We start from the raw sequence: 20,646 nt of genomic DNA on the forward strand, positions 1-20,646 counted from the left end.
AATGTTCCCAATATTGAATTATACCAAAATTCCTGGGAAATACCCAAAATAGAAAAGGATGTTTTCAACAACAAAAAGCAGGAAAGAAATTTTCTGAAGAATGAGTCTATTCGCTTAAGGGTCTACCAACTATTACTTGATTTATCCCTTCTACTAAAGCAGGAAATGCAAGCCCAGCAGAAAGCATTTTTAATATTACTCTGGATAACTTATATAACCAATCTATATTACTCAGCATCTACCAAATTCTCCTCACTAAATAATGAGCAATTGAATTCTGTGTATCTGACTATAAGGCATTCTTGAATTAGGTAAAGCCAAACTATAACAAGAAACTTTACTGTTAAAAAATCAATCAATGAGCTTGATTACTCTTAAAACAAGTCATTCTATCACTAATCTTGTTGGTTCAATTTTTTAAAAGCCAAGAGAGGTGCAAGACCTAGAGATACTGATAGTAACATAAGGTAATTAATTATACCTGCTAAGAACCAGTCTCCATCCCCACTTGTTGTCAATATCAACAAGGACTTTTTAACCCGAGTCTCTGAAATCCAGACCCTATCATTCTTTAAATTTCTCCACAAAGCTTTGGTCTTTGAAGATAAATCTTGGGCTACACCATTAAGCAGAAAACTGAAGATTTCAACATAAAAACTGATTTATCATCAATATATTCATGCTCTTATTTCTCTCAGAAGAGTATGTGCAAAATTGAGCAGTGTTTTTATATCCTAGATGGATTTAGGCTCTGCATATTAATAACTCCTTTTGTATTTTACCTACATCTTCAAGCAAGGATTTCACCAAGCTGGAAAGAGCTCATTATTGGGTTATCTCATTGTCCTGTAAAATCTCATTAGTTTGGATATACTACCTCCTCACTACATTCAAACTCTGTGATTAGAGGGTAGGGGCATAAATTCCAAATCTCTATTTAAGAAGAGAGTTCAGTTCTGATGTCTTCTAATTTCTCCCCTGGCTGCATTGATTTGTGGTTTCTCCCTCATCCATTTTCAGTTTCTTTTTGAGTTCTGTCTTCCCCCTTGGACTTATAAACTCTTTGATCACTATCTTTCTATTTTTGTATTTGTATCCCTAAATCTTAGCACAGTGCTTAGCACATAGTAAAAGCTTAATAACTTTTTATTAACAACGTTTAAACATCCAATATTTGAATTAACCTGCTAGTTAAGGCAAAGTTTGTATTTACAAAATGAAGGAAAAGTGATTTGGAGAAGTTAGTTGAAAATACATCATACAAGCAGATTGAAGGATCTGACGATATTTAAATGATGATGACTCGAACATGATAGCTGTCTTAAAGACTATGACTGTGAAATGGCTGGATTAGATTTATTTGCTTAGGCCTAGAGGGCAGAATTAAGACCAATAGGTAATATCTAGAAGATTTCATCTTGATATAAGGAAAAAATTTCCTAATGTTATAGCTGTCCAAAAGTGAAATGGGTTATGTGTGTATAATGAGTTCTGTCTAGATAGCTACAAGTGAAGGTTGAATGATCAACTGTTGGGGATGTTAGAGAAAGTATGCATTAGACTATATGAATTCTAAAGCTACTTATACCTCAAGATTCTGATTCTACATTTCTTAAAAAAAAAATGGAAACCAGAAATAGAAAATTTTCTCTCACTTGATTTCTTGATTTGAACATACGACCAAAGTAATTTAAGCTAATAAATTCATTTTTCATTCCATTTGGAGATAGCTAATCCAGTGAGACAATATCTGCAAGGCATTTAGATGATGCACACATTGGTAGGCATTGTGGTACAAGTGGTAAGCACATAATAAATGTTCTTCCTTTCTCCCTAACTAGAATCTGGCTTATTTCTTCTTAGACTAAGTATACTACCTCATATGGAAAAAAAATTCTTAAAACTATTTTTTGTTTTAGTCATGATTTTAAGGTAGTCTGATGACTTTTAGATCGCCTCTCTTTTCTAGGGTAGTGAGAGAATATATCTTAGGTTTCCTTCTGTATTTTCATTTTTTAAATTTGGTTTAAGTGTTTCTTGTTCTTTGACAAAAGTAACTGTTCTTTATCTGTCTCATTCTAATTTTTAGATAATTCAATTCCTGTGTAAAGTTAATTATTGTTTGTTCTAAGCTATTATTTCCCTTGAACAGTACTTCTTCCTAAGCTGTAACTTAAAAACAAAACAAAACAAAAAAACCCCCAAACCCAATATATTGGTTATTTCTTGTTTTGTTTCTTCCAGGTACTCTTGTAGACCTTGTGGTCAAAGACATTTTTTTCTTTCAAACTGGATGTGATGATGTTTTCTAGGTTTGTCTTTTGGGATGCTCTCAGGTCCTTATCTCCTTGTGTTTAGCATTCTGTGTTTATTTATAAGTCTAACTTCAGCTTCTAGTTTTAGGCATTGTGCTTGGGTTAGAATATGCTACTTCCAATATTCTTGGGGGCCTTGATTGGTCTAGAATACGGTGGTTGAGAAGGCCATTTACAGGGATTCTTAGGTTTTTGCTCAGCATTTTGGTAGCCTGACTTAGGTGTTTTGGTTTTATCTCCTTCTTTCATTATTGTATTTTCCTTGTATATTCTTAAACCCTAAGTTGGTTGCATCTCTTGCTATAATCTTGACAGACTCCATCCCACAAGGTTTATTGACTGGGCTGGTGGTAGCAGGTCTTCCACAAGAACTGACGAGGTGTTTTTCTTCTCAAGTCCAAACCTGGTTTTTCCCCCTTGCAGGGGTACTATAAGGTTGCTTGGGCCCAGTGTTGGATATACTGGATACTGGTCTGCCCTTATTTCTTCTAGTTGGAGTTCAGGCTTTCTTTCCTGATTTGGACAGGGCTGGTATATGTGTTTTGCCTTTCACATACTTTGAAGTTCTTTCCTCAGAAGTTCTAGATGATTCTGGCAAACCTTCTAAATAATCCTGGACTGGATAGAGGAGCTAACCTGTTACTCTTGAGATTTCTTAGACACTGCTCCTTTTATAACACTGTGAAAGTTTTACGGTACGGAGTATGTAAATCAGAGCTCCTCTAGGACCTCATATAAAACAATCTTCTTACAATGTCCTATTTTCATTTTAAATTTTTATTAAGAAAAAGTTATTTTTATCTTTTGTCAAGCTTTTTCTTCCAAAATATGAAATTATCTTCAGTGTTTCAAAGTAAAACAGGCCTATAATTCTGATAGAAAAATAGCAATGGCAAACAAAAAAGACTACTTAAATCTAGAAGGTCTAAATTAAGGTGATAGTATGGAATAAGGTTGGATGTGTTTATAATGATATAAAATTTCAGAATGTCATTTCATAAGCTTGAGAAGTAGTAACAGATTTAATTTATAAAGTTCACTCTGACACTATCTGGAAATAGAAACTACATTAAAAGTAACTGTTACACAACATATTGCAAATTCTTTTGTACTGCTTTCTGGGCAGACAATAAAAAAGGGTAAAACACCAAAGATAAGCTACCAATTAAAACCAAACAAAAATCCTTATATTAATCCAGGATATAGAAATTTCTAATATTTTCTTAATGCCCCAAATGGGGCAATTTATATTAACTTAAGTATTTTGTACATATATTCGCATTAAGAATTCACAGGTCATTAATTTATCAAATGTTTGATGATTTATTAAATGAAAGGTACTATGCAAGGTGCTTTACTGGATAAAAATAAACATGAGGTCCCAATTTAAGAATTTTTTGCTCTAGGTTGGGGAGAGAACACACCAAATACATGAACATGTAAACATTAAGCTGTTAACAATTCAAGGCAGTAGTGCTTAGTAAATAGTAAAAATCAGTTTTAGAACCAAGAAAATTAAAATATATATTCTAAAGTTACTTGTTCAAGTACAAGAGAAATGTATTCATACTTTTCTGACACCTCATTCTACTCAGGATTAAAAGTTACTGGTCAAGAAGATTAAAGAGAAAGAATGATTGTGGTAGTAATTTTCAAAATGAGACAATAAGGTGAAAAATTAAGGCACATGGAGATCTTGCTTTGAGTATACCAAAAGCTGTTCAGGGCCCTTGTCTGTCCTTCTGTAGACAATATTGTACCCAGTAACATCATCAAATCTGATGGGTTTAATTGTTTTCTTTAAATAGATTACTCAGAGATTTATCTATCTAGTCCATGTCTTTCTCCTGAGCTGGTCCAGTGAAGTCAACTTGCCTTAACAAAAAAGGTTACCCTCTTTATTGGAGACTAAAGGAGGGGTGAATATGGAAAGCTGTAAAGGGATTTTGAGATATAGAGAAAAAAGAAAAGAGGAAGAAGATCAAGGTAAATGATTTCTATTTTGTCAAAAAGTTTTTACCTCTCATAGAAAAGGGAATGAGAAAGAGGCCAAAAGAGAGAAAAGATTTCAAATAGCCTCTTTTAAGGAGTGTAAGAGAGAATAAAAAAAAGAGAAACGAAAGAACTGATTTGTTCTAGTAAGTCCCCAGATGAGATAACAAAAGTTTGTGGTCTCAGTCAACTCAGTTACATGATTTTTTCCAGTTCTCTTCACCAGTACCTGAATGCAAGTGGATGAAACAGAAGACAGCAAAAATCCAAAATTGGGTATTAGCAGGTTGTGAGCACTAACAAGATCAGCACTGGGAGATGGATGGAGAGTGAAGGACAATATTGAGTGGAAATGGCTAACTATTGGTTGATATTGGGAAGGGTGAAAAGTGAGGTTGAAGTAGGGATAGTCTTATAGTCTTATTCTCTGAATAGACATATAAGCTTTTTCAGGTCAAGACTTTTGCCTTATTCAGCCTCATATTCACATCACTATGAAGAGAGAGACACTTAAATATTTATTGAATGAAAAATCATTCTGACGTGCTTTATATTAACTGTAGGCAAAAAGGGAAATGGGTATTTTCTGGTTGGGGTAAAAAAAAAAAACACATTTTATATCATTTTATTATTATTATTTTTTAATTCTTAACATCCATCATACAATTAATACTGCCTTAGGGCAGAAGAGTAGTAAGAGTTAGGAAAAGGGGGTTAAGTGACTTGCCTACGGTCACACAGCTAAGTAGTGTCTGAGGTCACATTTGAATCTAGGACTTTCCATCTCTGGGCTTGGCTCTCAATCCACTGAGCCACCTAGTTGCTCCTTTTTTATATCATTTTAGAGGAACTTTGGTTAAATTATTAATCACTGTAACTAATTCTCCCCAAAGATTCTGAAGTTTTCCACAACTTTTATTTTTCTGCTAGTTTATTGGGCCAGAAATTAAAATACCTCAAGAATAAAAACATTGATTTACTTAATAGTTTCTTTGACTAAGCATGAGATTAAGCAGAGTGATACAATAGAAAGAAAAACTGGATTTGGAGTTAGAAAACCTGGATTTGATCCCTGACTACTTGTGACTCAAATATAAAATGAAGGGTATTTGATTGGATGACCTTTAATGGCATTTCTGGCTTTAAATCTATGATACTTCAATATAAAAACTTAATGCTTTTTATTTTTTTAAATCACTGATTACTTTAAAGCACTTTTCAATCATTTCCCTGTTCTCCAAAATTATAGCTTTTTTATTTCACATAATTACAAACTTTTAGAGCTGAAAGGGCCCTAAGATATCATCTAGGCTAAAACCTCAGGGGAAGAAAAAATTTGATTTCTGGAGAGATGAATTAATTTTTAAAACACTCTTCATTTCTCAGGGATGTCTGAGGCATTGTGAGTTTAGGTTTTAGGAAAGATTTTATTTTTCCCTCTAGGATTACCTGTGTCAGTAAGGGCCATCACAGATAGCCTTAACTTTTGCTTATATAAAACCTTAAATGGGCTAAACTTAACTTGAATGTCTCTAAGGCAGAACACACCATCACTACTCAACTATGCCAGTTTAACGAGGAAATGAGCTTCTTGATACTGCAAACATTTCAAATGTGCCAGGATTTTCAAATTTGAAATGGTCACAAAGAAATGTTGAGGCAAAAGAAGTAGTCCTATTTATTCTGCAAAAGCTGAAATAATTAAGAAATGCATATTCAATCTTAATTAAGAAAAAAGAATTCCAGAGTTGGGCTAAGAAGACTTAAATCTTCCCATATTCAAACAATCATCATCAAAACTAGTTTTATATTGTTTTCAAATAACTAAATCTACATGTGATGAAAGTAAATTACATAAATGTAATCTATTAATTTTCTTACCTCAGGGAACCTACATTCAGAAGGTGATTCATTCTTGTTAGAAAATACATACACAACAAACTTCCAAGAAACCTATGCTCCCAGTGAGAAAAACGCAGCAGTTGTATGAAGTTAGCAAATCTATCTAAAGATATTTAGTGCCTGGCGGTCTTATATGTATACCAGTGCCCTTTACTTTTATGACTAAACTTACATTTAGGGAGAAAAGTCTTGAAACTACCTACAAAATAATCACAAAACTTTAAAACAGAAAATATATAAAATTATGTATTAAAAATTTCAGAATTATATCCTGCAATAACTCATTATTGTTCAACTTTGATACTCTGCTATATTAATGAAAATTCAAAATACCTCTATAAATAACTTTCTAGAACATTTTATTTAAATTAATTTAGTTTCATATTCTGAGTATTTCCAAGTAAGTATTTACTATTTATCAATCACCCTTCAGGAATGTTTTGAGATATTCAAAATACTCAACTCAGATACCATTGTATGAGTTAACTCTTCTTTTAAAATTACCTTGCGTGCTATTGGTTCCTGACCCTCCATCAATGTGTACCAGCTGACAAGTTTATTCCAGCCTTCTGTTGGCAATAGAATATAATCCAATTCATCAATAAGATGTTCCTTAAGGGACTGAGCATCACCATCTGTGAGAGAAAAGTTACTCTTAATACATAAGAGATGTGACAATATTAATTTCAATACATTTTGGGCATATATTGTTTCAAAATATAAACACAATATGATTCTCTTTGCTTATGTTTTTCGACATAGTAGCTTTTCCAAGTATAGATAAAAATGTGCAAATTTAAAACTAAATATTCTGAATTAGTTGGTAAAATGAGAAATCTAAATGGACTAGTGTTTTAGGAAATGACTGGAAAATATACAAAAATGTCTTTAAAATTATTAAAAGGAAATTCTACATATAAAACATTACATATTCAGCAGGCAAAAAGCATGATTTCTGTAAATACAAATAGGTTAGAGAAGGATAGTTCATAGTCAATCTTTACAATTTCACTATTGCAAACAGCCAATCTATGACCTAGGTAACTCATCTAAGGCCCTTGTTTCAGGTGTTAATTATAATAATAAATTACATAGTTAAAATATTTTACATACATTATCAGATATTTAATCTGCGACTTGGTTTCAGATCTAAATTTCATTCTCAAACTTCCTTATGGAATGGAGTTTCAAAGATGGAGTATCCTAGAGCAATAATGCTAAATTAAGTAACTATAATTCTACTGCAAAAATTTCCAATATAATTTCTCTGTAGAAATTATTATGGTACTTTGAGCAAAATGAAATATACTCCTCATTAAAAGCCAATAAATCATAACTCAAAAGAACTTTTGAGTAGTTGTAGTAATACTAGATTCTGACCATTCCAAGAATTAAAAACAAAAAGTAACTATCAACAGGGATACTTTCAAGATGATCTAGTTACATCATGTATATAGTTATATTTTTGTTTTTAACAAAGTTTCTTTTAAAAGAAAATACAATTTAGTAAATGTATACTTTTTTGGGGGGGGGAGACCCCAAATCAACAGTGCTAGGTGTAATTATATTCTAGCTCTTTGCTGGAAATCAATTGTGTCCATACCTCTGCAGTTAGAGTTCAACTTCAAATGATGTTCCAAAACACAGTTGCCTAGGATGGACCAGAACAGCTCAAGAAAAAAAAATAGTGGACTCTGATACTTTTTACTTAAAAAGTTAACTTACTCTAAAATCAATAAACATAGTACTTAAGTTTCAGGGTCAAAGAATAATAAGAATATGCTTCTGTAGAAAATAAAGCTACCATTTAAACACGAAAATTAAGGTCTTTCTGGATTTTCAGAAATATTCTATTGTATTGAGTTGTATTCTAAACATTCAATCCATTACAAGTTGTTATTCCCCTGTTATTGGACATTTTTGTTGTTTTTATACTTTTAAAAATAATTATAAAGTAAAATTGTAATAAAAAACCTTTGAATAAAAAAAGAAACACAGGACAGCTTTCTAACAATGAAGAATGTATTTATCAGTATGATAATTTTTATAATCCTTGTTTTGCATTGCCAGATTACTCTCAAAAGTTTCCACATTTGTAAATTCTATCAGCAATTAATGAGTATATTGTTTGGCTGAAACTTTCCCACACACTGATTTTAATTATTTTTTGCCAATCTTAGAGGTGTGAGGTGAACTGTAAATCTTGCTTTATTTGGCATATCTCTTGATTATTAATCAGATGGAATATGTTCTTAAATGATTATTAAACTATTTATTTTCTACTTTTGAAAATTTCCTGTCTATATTTTCAACTATCTATTGTTTTAGAAAAGAATTGCTTATGTAAATACTATTTCATTAGGCATTTGAGATGTCCTTTTTATCTGTCATTGTCATTGCTACATTGTTTACTGAAGGATTAAGATTATGAATGCATCTGTTTTAAAGAGCTACATAGCCCCTTTTCTCTCTGAAAGAAAAAAGCTATACAAGAAATAAGTCAGACCAAGGAAACATATTTTTGGGAAAAATTGCATTACCCTTCAAGATCCCATCAGTCTGAGCAGTCTACTTTCTCACTTACCATGTTCCCTTGGATTGGAGGGTGGAATCATGAACTCTAATTTAAGGAGGGAGGCTCAGTTTATTTCTCATCTGGCTACACTACTTTGTGCCTTCTTTGACTTCTTCAACATGGCCCAGGTGCCTTCCCCTACCTCTTCCTTTTCAGTTGTCTATTATGGGTTGTTTTCCTCCACTAAACTGTAAACTTCTTTAATACAGGGACCGTCTTTTTTTCATATTTATATTCCCAGTGATTTTTAGCACAATGGTCAGCACATAGTAAGAGCTTCATAAATATTTACTGACTGATTAATGACTGATATGTTTTAAAAAATACCTGCAATGCGTTTTCTTTTTATCCACCCTCAAAAAATGTGCTATCAGTAGTAATTATGGGAGGAGGAAACATAGAAGATCAGGATCACAAAATGCTGGCTCCCCCCAAAATGTCAATTGTGTAGAAGCACTCATTCTAAAGTGAGAAAAAGATGACTTCCCCAGGTAATATTGAAAATAGACAAAATTAGAACAAAAGCCCTCTATGTTACACAACAACTTACTTCATTTAATTTAGTAAATAATCATGCCCTAGAGTAGGAAAATAAGTTACTCCAAATTCACGAATAGGGAGAAAAATAAGGCAGCATTAATTTTAAGCCCATAATCCTCGAACGATTTCTTTTTAAAATACTATCATTATGACATATAAATTCTAAATTATATGCCCATAAAATAATTCCCAACTTAATATATTCTAAAAGTTTGTCAGTTTGGAACTTGGAATTTGTTTCCCCATAGAAACAATGCTATCAAATGGTCAGGTGGCTTATAACAAAATGTATTAGGAATTTTAGAGAATATGACTACAGTGTGGAACAATGTTTCTACAGGAAAAAACATTCAGAAGGTGAAGCTACCATTAGTCGGGTCAAGGTCGGAGAAGGGGGGCTGATTGGGAGAAGGGGCAAAGAATGAGTACAATGAAGATTATAGGGAGGGAGTAGAGGAGGGGCTTATGCTAGCAGTATTATCAGGACACTTCTTGGTTTTGGCTTTTCCTTTCCTTTCTTCTGCTGATCTCAACTATTGGTTTAAGTTTCTTTTACACTACCCCCACTTACTGATAAAGGAATAAGTAAGCATTTATGTTTCTGAAGCATATAAATAAGCATTTGTTATTGTTATTTAGTACCTACTACTAGCCACTGTACTAAATGCCTTACATATATTATCTCATTTGATTCTCACAATAATACTGAAGTAGATGTTACTACTATACCCATTTTACAGTTGAGGAAACCAAGGAAAAGAGGGATTAAGTAACTCACCTAGGGGTGACAGCACTATTAAGAATCTGAGGAGTGTAGTGGTAAGAGGCCAGAAGCTAGACTAAGAAAGAGTTAAGCTCAAATTTCACTATGACATTTACCATCTTATGACCCTGGGAAAGTCACAAAAACTGAGCCTCAGTTTCCTCCTCTGTGAAATAGGTATGATATATATGTTTCTACTTCACAACGTTATGGGGCTCAGATGATCTAGTCTAAAGTGCTTTACAAACTTTAATAGGCTGCACAAATGTTGTTTCAGCCAAGGACTTCTCTCCTTCTAAGCCCATTTGAAACCAATACAGTATCAAAGCTTTCCCCCCAATCCTTCAAGCACCAGAACATTTAAAAATGCTCTTGGCTAAGCTGGTCCTTCTTTGCCTTTTTTTTTTACATGGGCCCTAGAAGAGAAGACAAAAGAATGCACAGGGGCTATCTGGGCATGGTTTCTCCCAATTCTCTCTGCAGGAATGGGAATCAACATAGTAGAAACAATGATGCCCTTGGAATCATTCCATTTCTGTGTGCTCCCTTTTCTGGTGCCCTCTCAACCTGAGGTCACCTATTGTCTCTTTTGGGTGTGCCTTGTTCACACATAGCTTACCTTCATACATGCTGGCTCCCCTGTTAGAATGTAAACTCACTGAGGGCAGGGACAGTTTTTCTTTTGTCTTTGCTTAGGATAGTGCCAGGCACATACAAAGCATTTAAGAATTCCTTACTGATAAATAATCTAGGCAAATTATTCAACCTCCCTGAACTTCAGGTCTCTTCATCTGTAAAATGAGGATAATAATGCTTGTTATATTGTTCCTCAAGAAGATGATGTAAGGAAAGCATCTTTTAAACTTTAAAATGCTACATAAATGTGAGTTTTTAATTATACAAATGACTAAATTAAAATTCATCACATTTCAGGAAAAAAAAACATAAACCAGATTTAGGCTATCCAGAGGAATACATCCCAGAAGCTAAGGGGAAGAGGGCCCCAAAAGACTTGGAGGGTGAAAGGGTAAGAAAACCATAGTAGGCCTTGGAAAGGTGGAAGTGGGAGCTTGAAGGGGGAAATGGCTAATGGAAGAGCAGGATGAAATGAGGGGGATAATAGGAAGAGTAATAATAGAAGTCACATAGGATTACAATTTCTCATTTCAATCAATATTAAATCCTTGAATGGAACTAGCTGTGGCATAGCAGATGTGAGAAAAGGTCAGGGTTGGAATCCTAGGTTGGAGGGGGAGTAGGGAAGGAGGAAAAGGGAGGTAAGAAAGGTAATTAAGCTTTAGCACTAAGGGAGAGAATCTATTCCTGAGGTCATAGGGCTGAGATGGTGGTGGTATTCTTAGAAAAGGGACATAGATAAATCAGATACATTGGGATATCATTAAAGTAGGCTTACAAATTTATTTCATATTCAAAATGTTTTATTTTCTACAATGTTAATAAAGTTAAGTGCTTCTATTCTTTCAAAACAAAATAATAACTTACAATCATAAAAAAATCAGTGATATAGAATACTTCAGTACTTTAGGTCTAATATAAAATCTACAATGCAAAGAAATAACTAATTCATTAATTTATTTAATACATCAACAGCCTTACTTAAAGAAGATAATAATAAATAACCTTTAAGGAGTCCAGAATTATCAATGGGACCAGGGTACACATTCTGATCTCCCATCTGGTATTTGTCCCAACTGTCAAACCCAACATATTTTTTCCACTGTTTGAACCAACGACTATCCACTAAATACCTAGAAAAGAAAAAGAAAAACAATTATTAAAGGAAACTGGCTTAAAACAAAAATCATTCTCTGGGCAATATAGGAACACTCAAAAAACATTCCCCCTTTTCCTTCATAAATTCTTAACAACCTCAAAGGATTACTGAAAATTATGGTGAAGCACTCAAAGCTATTAGGGGAAAAAACACTATGTATAAAGAATGATTACTGAAACCCTCCAAATGACCACAAATGATACTGGAGGGGCCAAGTCATAATCCCTTCATAACCTTCTTAAGGAGCATTGAGTACAGTGTTAACAATATAGCAGTTATTCACTCCCAGAGTTGCTGAATTGAACTGGATCTATTCATCAACATAAGCAGTAATTAGTAATTTCATTGTCTTGGCAAAATGCTCAAAGAGTAAACTGCCCTTTCCAAAACCTACCCTGCAACTTAGGTTCTGTGAATTGCCTGGGGCAGGGAGAGGAAGCTCCTGTTCAGGGTTATACAGTCAAGTATGAGTCAGAGGCAACACTTGAATCTAGGTCTTCCAGACTTTAGACAGCACTCTATTCACAGCTCCAATTAGTAGCTATGACAACCAAAGAGTAATTTTTTAAAAGTGCTTGGTCATGTTTAAAGGCAAATCATGATTGGTGGGGAAAAAGAAATACACAGAGAAACAGCAACAAAACATTTACTAATAGAAGATATTTTGCAAATTCTCTTAAACATAAAATTTTGTGTCATTTCTTTGACTATAATAAATAAAGCCTTAATGTAATATCTAGTTTGGCTTCATTTACATTTTGTCCTAGCTGTATTTTATCTTCATTTGACAAGGAAATGTTTAAGGTTAACATGAAATCCCAGAGATGGCCATATGTCTCTATAAGTTTCATCACTTTCCCTGAAGAGTTATAGAAATATAATTAATAGAATTTCAGCAATTCATGTATCAGGAAAACAGAAGAATTAGCAGTCTACATTACATCTCCAATAATACTAGTGTTTTTATTAGCTATACCTTGAGAAAAATTGAGGAGCTGGAGAAAAAAGCCAGAAAGAGTCAAACAAAATGATCAAGGAACTTCTTCCTCTGCATAGAGAGATATATAATAACAACTCTTAGGAATCATCCATTTAGAAAGATAAAAGCAGATAGGAAGACTGGAATGGATAAGAGGAACCCAGATTAAGTTCCAGTATTCTAAGAGAGCACACCTTAAAACTAACTACACCAAGAGATCTTCTGTTAAAGCTCCAAGAGGGGAGACTGATAGAAGTCCCCAAAAAACAAAGAAAATGAGAGGAACAAGAGCACAGACAAATATGGGGAGTAAAGAAGGGTTGAATTTGAGCAAACAACAGAAAAAGAAACTACAATAAGACAGCTAGTACTCAGCAAATGGAACAGAAGGGGAGAGATCAGCAAACAATAAACCAGAAATCCCAGCGAATTGGATACAGGCTGTGGAAGAACTCAAAACCAACTAAGAGAGGCTGAAGACAATTGGGAAAAGAACTTAAAAATTAAGATAAGTCATCTGGAAACAGAGGCACTTAAACTAAAACAAGAAAATAGTGTCTTGAAAGCCAAAATCAACCAGCTGGAAAATGAGGCAAAGGAGATGAAAGATGAGGCAAAGGAGATGAAAGATGAGGTAAAGAGGATGAAAGACAATCTCCAAAGAAAATCAGACCAGAAGGAAAAAGATGACCAAAAAGCCAGAGATGAAATCCAATCTTTAAGAACCAGAATACAACAACTAAGACCTCACAAGGCAGCAGGAAACTATAAAACAAAACAAAAAGAATGAAAAATTGAGGAAAATGTGAAGCATCTCATTCACAAAACAGACGATTTAGAAAATCATTCAAGAAGAGACAATTTAAGAATAATTGGACTACCAGAAGACCACGACAAAAGAAAAAGCCTGGACATAATACTAGAGGAAATTATCCAGGAAAACTGTCCCGAGATCCCAGAACAAGAGGGGAAAGTGGAGATTGAAAGAATCCACAGATCACCCCCTGCATTTAATCCCCAACTGACAACACCAATAAATGTTATAGCCAAATTCAAAAACAATCAGATGAAAGAAAAGATATTACAAGCAGCCAAGAAGAAGCCATTCAGATACCATGGAAACACGGTGAGGTTTAACACAGGAATTGGCTGCATCCACACTGAAGGACCGGAAGGCATGGAATACGATATTCCGGAAAACAAGGGAACTAGGTCTACAACCAAGAATAAAGTACCCATCATAACTGACTATATTCTTAGAGGGGAAAGTATGGTCATTCAACACAACAGAAGAGTTCCAAGCATTCATAAATAACAGACCAGACCTGAAAATTTGAGGTCCAACCACAGAATTCAAGAGAATCATCAAAAGGTAATTAAAAAAGAGGGGGAAAAAACAAACAAAACAACAACAAAAATTTTATAGGAGACTCAATAAGTTAAAATGATATGTATCCCTATAAGAAAAGAGGTCATTGGTAACTCTTAAAAACTGTTGCTATCCACCTGAGCAGCTAGAAGAATTACACTCAGAGGGAACAGTGACAAACTATATAGGATGAAAGGACAAGACATAAAAAGGTATATAGATATATGCATACATAAATACATATACATGTGTATGTATATATATATCTAAATATATCTATATATACATGACTAGAGCTAAAAAAGAAAAGAGGTTATGACTAAAAGAAATGGGAAAAGAAACAAATGGGGGTAAATTTATATGTCACAAAGAATCTCATGGCGGGGGGGGGGGGATATCGATACATTGGAAGGGTACAGAGGTTGGAGACAGGAAATACTCAACTCTTACGTACTTTGAAACTGACCCAAAGAGGGAAGAACAACTCAATCCATTGGGGAAGAGAATAGATTTGCACCCTATATGGGGAGTAGAAGGGTAAAAAACGGACTGGTGGGGAGGGAATCAGTACAAGGGAGGGAGAGGGTGTGTGTGTATAGGAATTTTAAAAAGACTACAGGGGAAAATAAGGGAAGGAATAAGAAGGGGAGTAGAAAGGGAAGTAAAATAAGGGAGGGAATGGGGGGGGGCTGACTATAAACAAACATTGGTATAGAAGGAAATAGTGAAAGAAGAAAAGGCAGGACCAGGAGTAGAAATCAAAATGCTGGGAAATACACAGCTAGTAATCACAACTCTGAATGTGAATGGAATGAACTCACCCATAAAACGCAAGCAAATAGCAGAGTGGATTAGAATCCAAAACCCTACCATATGCTGTCTGCAAGAAACACACATGAGGAAGGTAGATACGCATAGGGTGAAAGTAAGAGGATGGAGCGAAATCTATTGGGCATCAACTGATAAAAAGAAGGCAGGAGTAGCAATCATGATATCTGACAAAACCAAAGTAAAACTAAATCTAGTTAAAAGAGATAGGGAAGGTAATTACATCTTGATAAAAGGCAATATAGACAATGAGGAAATATCTGTATACTCAATATGTATGCACCAAATGGCAGAGCATCAAAATTTTTAAAGGAGAAACTAGAGGAGCTCAAGGATGAAATAGATTGAAAAACTATTCTAGTGGGATATCTGAACCTTCCCCTATCTGAACTAGATAAATCAAATAAAAAATAGATAAGAAAGAGGTGAGAGAAGCAAATGAAATCTTAGAAAAATTAGAGTTAGTAGACATAAGGAGAAAAATAAATAGGGACAAAAAGGAATACACCTTCTTTTCAGCAGTACATGGTACATTCACAAAAATTGACCATGTACTAGGGCACAAAATCATTGCAAACAAGTGCAAAAGGGCAGAAATAATAAATGCAACCTTCTCAGACCACAGTGCAATGAAAATAATAATTAGTAAGGGTATATGGACAGGTAAACCAAAAATTAATTGGAAATTAAACAATATGATTCTCCAAAACTGGTTAGTTAAAGAACAAATCGTAGAAACAATTAATAACTTCATTGAAGAAAATGACAGTGGTGAGACATCCTTTCAAAACCTATGGGATGCAGCCAAAGCAGTAATCAGGGGGAAATTTATATCCTTGAGTTCATATATAAACAAATTAAGAAGGGCAGAGGTCAATGAATTGGGCATGCAAATTAAAAAACTAGAAAGTGAACAAATTAAAAATCCTCAGATGAAGACTAAATTAGAGATCCTAAAAATCAAAGGAGAAATTAATAAAATTGAAAGTCAAAGAACTATTGATTTAATAAATAAGACTAGAAGCTGGAACCTTGAAAAAAACAAATAAAATTGACAAAGTACTAGTCAGTGTAATTAAAAAAAGGAAAGAAAAAATCCAAATTGACAGTATCCAAGATGAAAAGGGAGACCTCACCTCTAATGAAGAGGAAATCAAGGCAATCATTAAAAACTACTATGCCCAATAATATGGCAAAAAATATGGCAATCTAAGTGATATGGATGAATACTTACAAAAATATAAATTGCCTAGACTAAAAGAAGAAGAAATAAATTACCTAAACAACCCCATATCAGAAAAAGAAATTGAACAAGTCATCAAAGAACTCCCTAAGAAAAAATCCCCAGGTCCAGACAGATTCACAAATGAATTCTATCAAACATTCAAAGAACAGCTAACCCCAATACTATTCAAACTATTTGACAGAATAAGCAAAGAAGGAGTTCTACCAAATTCTTTTTATGACACAAACATGGTACTAGCAAAAAGACTCCATGAAGTCATCACATGGGTTATACACTATGACCAGATAGGATTCATTCCAGGAATGCAAGGATGGTTCAATATTAGGAAAACCATCCACATAATTGACCATATAAACAAGCAAACCAACAAAAATCACATGATTATTTCAATAGATGCAGAAAAAGCCTTTGACAAAATCTAACACCCATACCTATTGAAAACACTAGAAAGTATAGGAATAGAAAGGCCTTTCCTAAAAATAATAAACAGTATATACCTAAAACCATCAGCAAACATCATCTGCAATGGGGAAAAACTCAAAAGCCTTTCCAATAAGATCAGGAGTGAAACAAGTATGCCCATTATCACCTTTATTATTTAATATTGTACTAGAAACACTAGCAGTAGCAATTAGAGAAGAAAAAGAAATTGAAGGTATTAAAATTGGCAATGAGGAGACCAAGTTATCACTCTTTGCGGATGATATGATGATTTACTTAAAGAATCCCAGGGAATCAACCAAAAAGCTAATCGAAATAATCAACAACTTTAGCAAAGTTGCAGGTTACAAAATAAACCCACATAAGTCATCAGCCTTTCTATATATCTCCAACCCAGTTCAGCAGCAAGAATTAGAAAGAGAAATTCCATTTAAAGTCACCCGAGACAATATAAAATACTTAGAATCTATCTGCCGAGACAAACACGGAAACTATATGAACATAACTACAAAACACTCTCCACACAATTAAAACTAAATCTAAACAATTGGAAAAACATTGATTGCTCATGGGTGGGATGAGCTAACATAATAAAAATGACCATCCTATCCAAACTTATCTATTTAGTGCCATACCCATTGAACTACCAAAAAACTATTTTACTGAATTGGAGAAAACCATAACAAAGTTCATTTGGAAGAATAAAGGATCAAGGATATCCAGGGAAATAATGAAAAAAAAACCACAAATGATGGGGGCCTTGCAGTCCCAGACCTCAAACTATATTACAAAGCAGCAGTCATCAAAACAATTTGGTACTGGCTAAGAGACAGAAAGGAGGATCAGTGAAATAGACTCGGGGTAAATGACCTCAGTAAGACAGTATTTGAAAAACCCAAAGACCCCAGCTTTTGGAACAAAAATCCACTATTTGATAAAAACTGCTGGGAAAATTGGAAGACAGTATAGGAGAGATTAGGTTTGGATCAACACCTCACACCCTACACCAAGATAAACTCAGAATGGACAAATGAATTGAATATAAAGAAGGAAACTATAAGTAAATTAGGTGAACACAGAATAGTATACATGTCAGACCTTTGGGAAGGGAAATACTTCAAAACCAAGCAAGAATTAGAAAGAGTTACAAAATGCAAAATAAATAATCTGGATTACATCAAATTAAAAAGTTTTTGTACAAACAAAACCAATGTAACTAAAATTAGAAGAAAGCAACAAATTGGGAAACAATCTTTATAACAAAAACCTCTGACAAAGGTCTAATTACTCAAATCTATAAAGAGCTAAACCAGTTGTACAAAAAATCAAGCCATTCTCCAATTGATAAATGGGCAAGGGACATGAATAGGCAATTTTCAGTTAAAGAAATCAAGACTATTAATAAGCACATGAAAAAGTTTTCTAGATCTCTTATAATCAGAGAGATGCAAATCAAAACAACTTTGAGGTATCACCTCACACCTAGCAGATTGTTCAATATGACAGCAAAGGAAAGTAATGAATGCTGGAGGGGATGTGGCAAAGTAGGGACATTAATGCACTGCTGGTGGAGTTGTGAATTGATCCAACCATTCTGGAGGGCAACTTGGAACCATGCCCAAAGGGCTCTAAAAGACTGTCTGCCCTTTGATCCAGCCATAGCACTGCTGGGTTTGTACCCCAAAGAGATAATAAGGAAAAAGACTTGTGCAAGAATATTCATAGCTGTGCTCTTTGTGGTAGCCAAAAATTGGCAAATGAGGGGATGCTCTTCAATTGGGGAATGGCTGAACAAATTGTGGTATATGTTGGTGATGGAATACTATTGTGCTAAAATGAATAATAAAGTGGAGGAATTCCATGGAGACTGGAACAACCTCCAGGAAGTGATGCAGAGTGAGAGGAGCAGAACCAGGAGAACATTGTACACAGAGGCTGACACATTGTGATACAAGAGAACGTAATAGACTTCTCAAGTAATGGCTTTACAATGTCCCTGAACAACCTGCAGCGATCTACGAGGAAAAAAACAAACAAACTATCCTTAAGCAGAGGACAAACTGAGGGAGTAAAAACACCGAGGAAAAGCAACTGATTGACTACAGAGGTTGAGGGGACATGATCGAGGAGAGACGCTAAATGAGTGCCCTAATGCAAATACCAACAACAAGGAAATGGGTTCAGAGCAAGGACACATGTGATACCCAAATGAATCTAGGGAAGGAGTTGGGGGGTAGGGGGGTGGGGAGGAAAAGAAAATGATCTGTTTCCAATGAACAATGTATGAAAATGACCAAATAAAATAATGTTAAAAAAAAACTTGGAAGAAAATTTAAGACAAATGACAGGAAGGACAACTTTCCATAGCAGGTATCAGTCTCATGTAACCCGTTATCTTAAGAATTAGTGCAGGTAAACAAGTAATTTTAAATGATAGAGGAATTTCTGCATGGTAAATCCTTAATGAGATAAAATATAGCTCTTTGAGGGTTATTTTTCTAACGCTTAATAGTTGATGGGAGGCAAGGCATAAAAGTACATTCCCACATATTCTTTGCTGTGACTCTTAAAAGAAAAACATTAGGCTTGCCAGATCCAAAATGACAACTTTTATTTCCTCTACTTTCCTCTATAGTAAAGGCCATGGGTGAAAAGAGGATATATTTGCTATTCAAAGACTGAAAGTGTTTAAATAGCTATGCAGTTTAACTATAAAATATCAGTTATTTAAAGACTGGGCGAAAACTAAGGAACATAAGTTGTCACCATACTGTTGCACATGATAAGAAAATTTACCAAGTATCTCAAGTCTATTTTTGGTTTCAGAATAATGGAAGAGGGAGGAAATGACACATTTATCAACAACCCCCCCCCAAACATTTTTTAATAGCAGACTATCATGCAGAAATTAAAATAGCAATAATGTTTAGAATACCTTAAAATACAGTAAACTAAAATTCAAAATAATAAACTTTGAGATTCAGCTAGAAACTAAAATCTGAAAAGGCAGAGAAAACCAGAAACCTCTTTTAAGTTCAGGATTGTTTTGATGTTAATTCAAAGCCATCTTTTACTCTCAGGTGTTTATCTCATCATCTAATCAGTTCTTTAAAAACAATAACAAAACCCAAATCCATCCCTTATCTTCCATTTAGAATGCAGTTAGGGCTGGCAAACTGGTGTTATGTGACTTGCCCAGAGTATCTGAGGCCATATTTGAAACCAGGAACTCAGGTCTCTAGAGCTGGCTCTTAATTCACTGAGTCATCTAAGTGCCTCCTAATCACTTCTTTAGGCCTGTAGATTGCACCTCCATCAACATCTCTTTCATTGATCTGCTTTCCTTTCTATTTCTACCCTCATCTCTTCTCACCTATAAGAAAAGCTTCTTAAACTACTCTTCTGCTACAGTCTGTACCCTCTCTAATACATACCATTGCTAGAGTCCTCTTCATAACTGGACATCCAGATAATGTTACCTTTCTAAGAGTCTTCAGTGAACTTCTACCTATTGAATGAAATATGAATTTCTAACACAGAAGCATTCAATACCCTCACAAGATGGTATTAACATACCTTCCTCATCTAGATCTCATTCTATTGCTCTTCATATACTTTTATTTTCTACCCAAAGTAGAATGTATTAGTTTATCCATTCTTGTCTTGCCCTCCTCATTTCTATGTTTTAGTTTGTGTCACCACTGGCATCCTGGTAGAGTGGTCTCGCCCCTACATCCCCCCTTATCTGTTACAATCCCTCCCCACTGGAGTCTATTGAATTGAGAGGTGGCATGGTAGGATCTGCACTTTTAAGGAGATCAATCTGACAGCAGAGAGGCTGCCTAGAATGCAGAAATAAAAGAGGGAGGCTAACCAGCTACTACAATAGTCCTTAGGGCTT

The 20,646-nt window shown here is 34.4% G+C and overlaps 1 protein-coding gene across 9 annotated transcripts in view; it reads right to left on the reverse strand.

Moving 5' to 3' along the window:
* Positions 1 to 20,646, reverse strand: part of USP15 (ubiquitin specific peptidase 15) — a 166,889-nt gene that overhangs the window by 102,105 nt on the left and 44,138 nt on the right. For all 9 annotated transcript variants that reach the window (XM_001363289.4, XM_001363206.4, XM_056797682.1 and 6 more), the window contains exons 2-3: positions 11,729 to 11,856; positions 6,714 to 6,844 (exon numbers count right to left, since the gene is read on the reverse strand). In XM_001363289.4, coding sequence (XP_001363326.1) covers positions 6,714 to 6,844; positions 11,729 to 11,856 — 259 coding nt within the window. The remainder of the gene's footprint in view (positions 1 to 6,713; positions 6,845 to 11,728; positions 11,857 to 20,646) is intronic.

Source organism: Monodelphis domestica, chromosome 5, assembly GCF_027887165.1.
Source record: "Monodelphis domestica isolate mMonDom1 chromosome 5, mMonDom1.pri, whole genome shotgun sequence".
Classification (NCBI taxonomy): Eukaryota; Metazoa; Chordata; class Mammalia; order Didelphimorphia; family Didelphidae; genus Monodelphis; species Monodelphis domestica.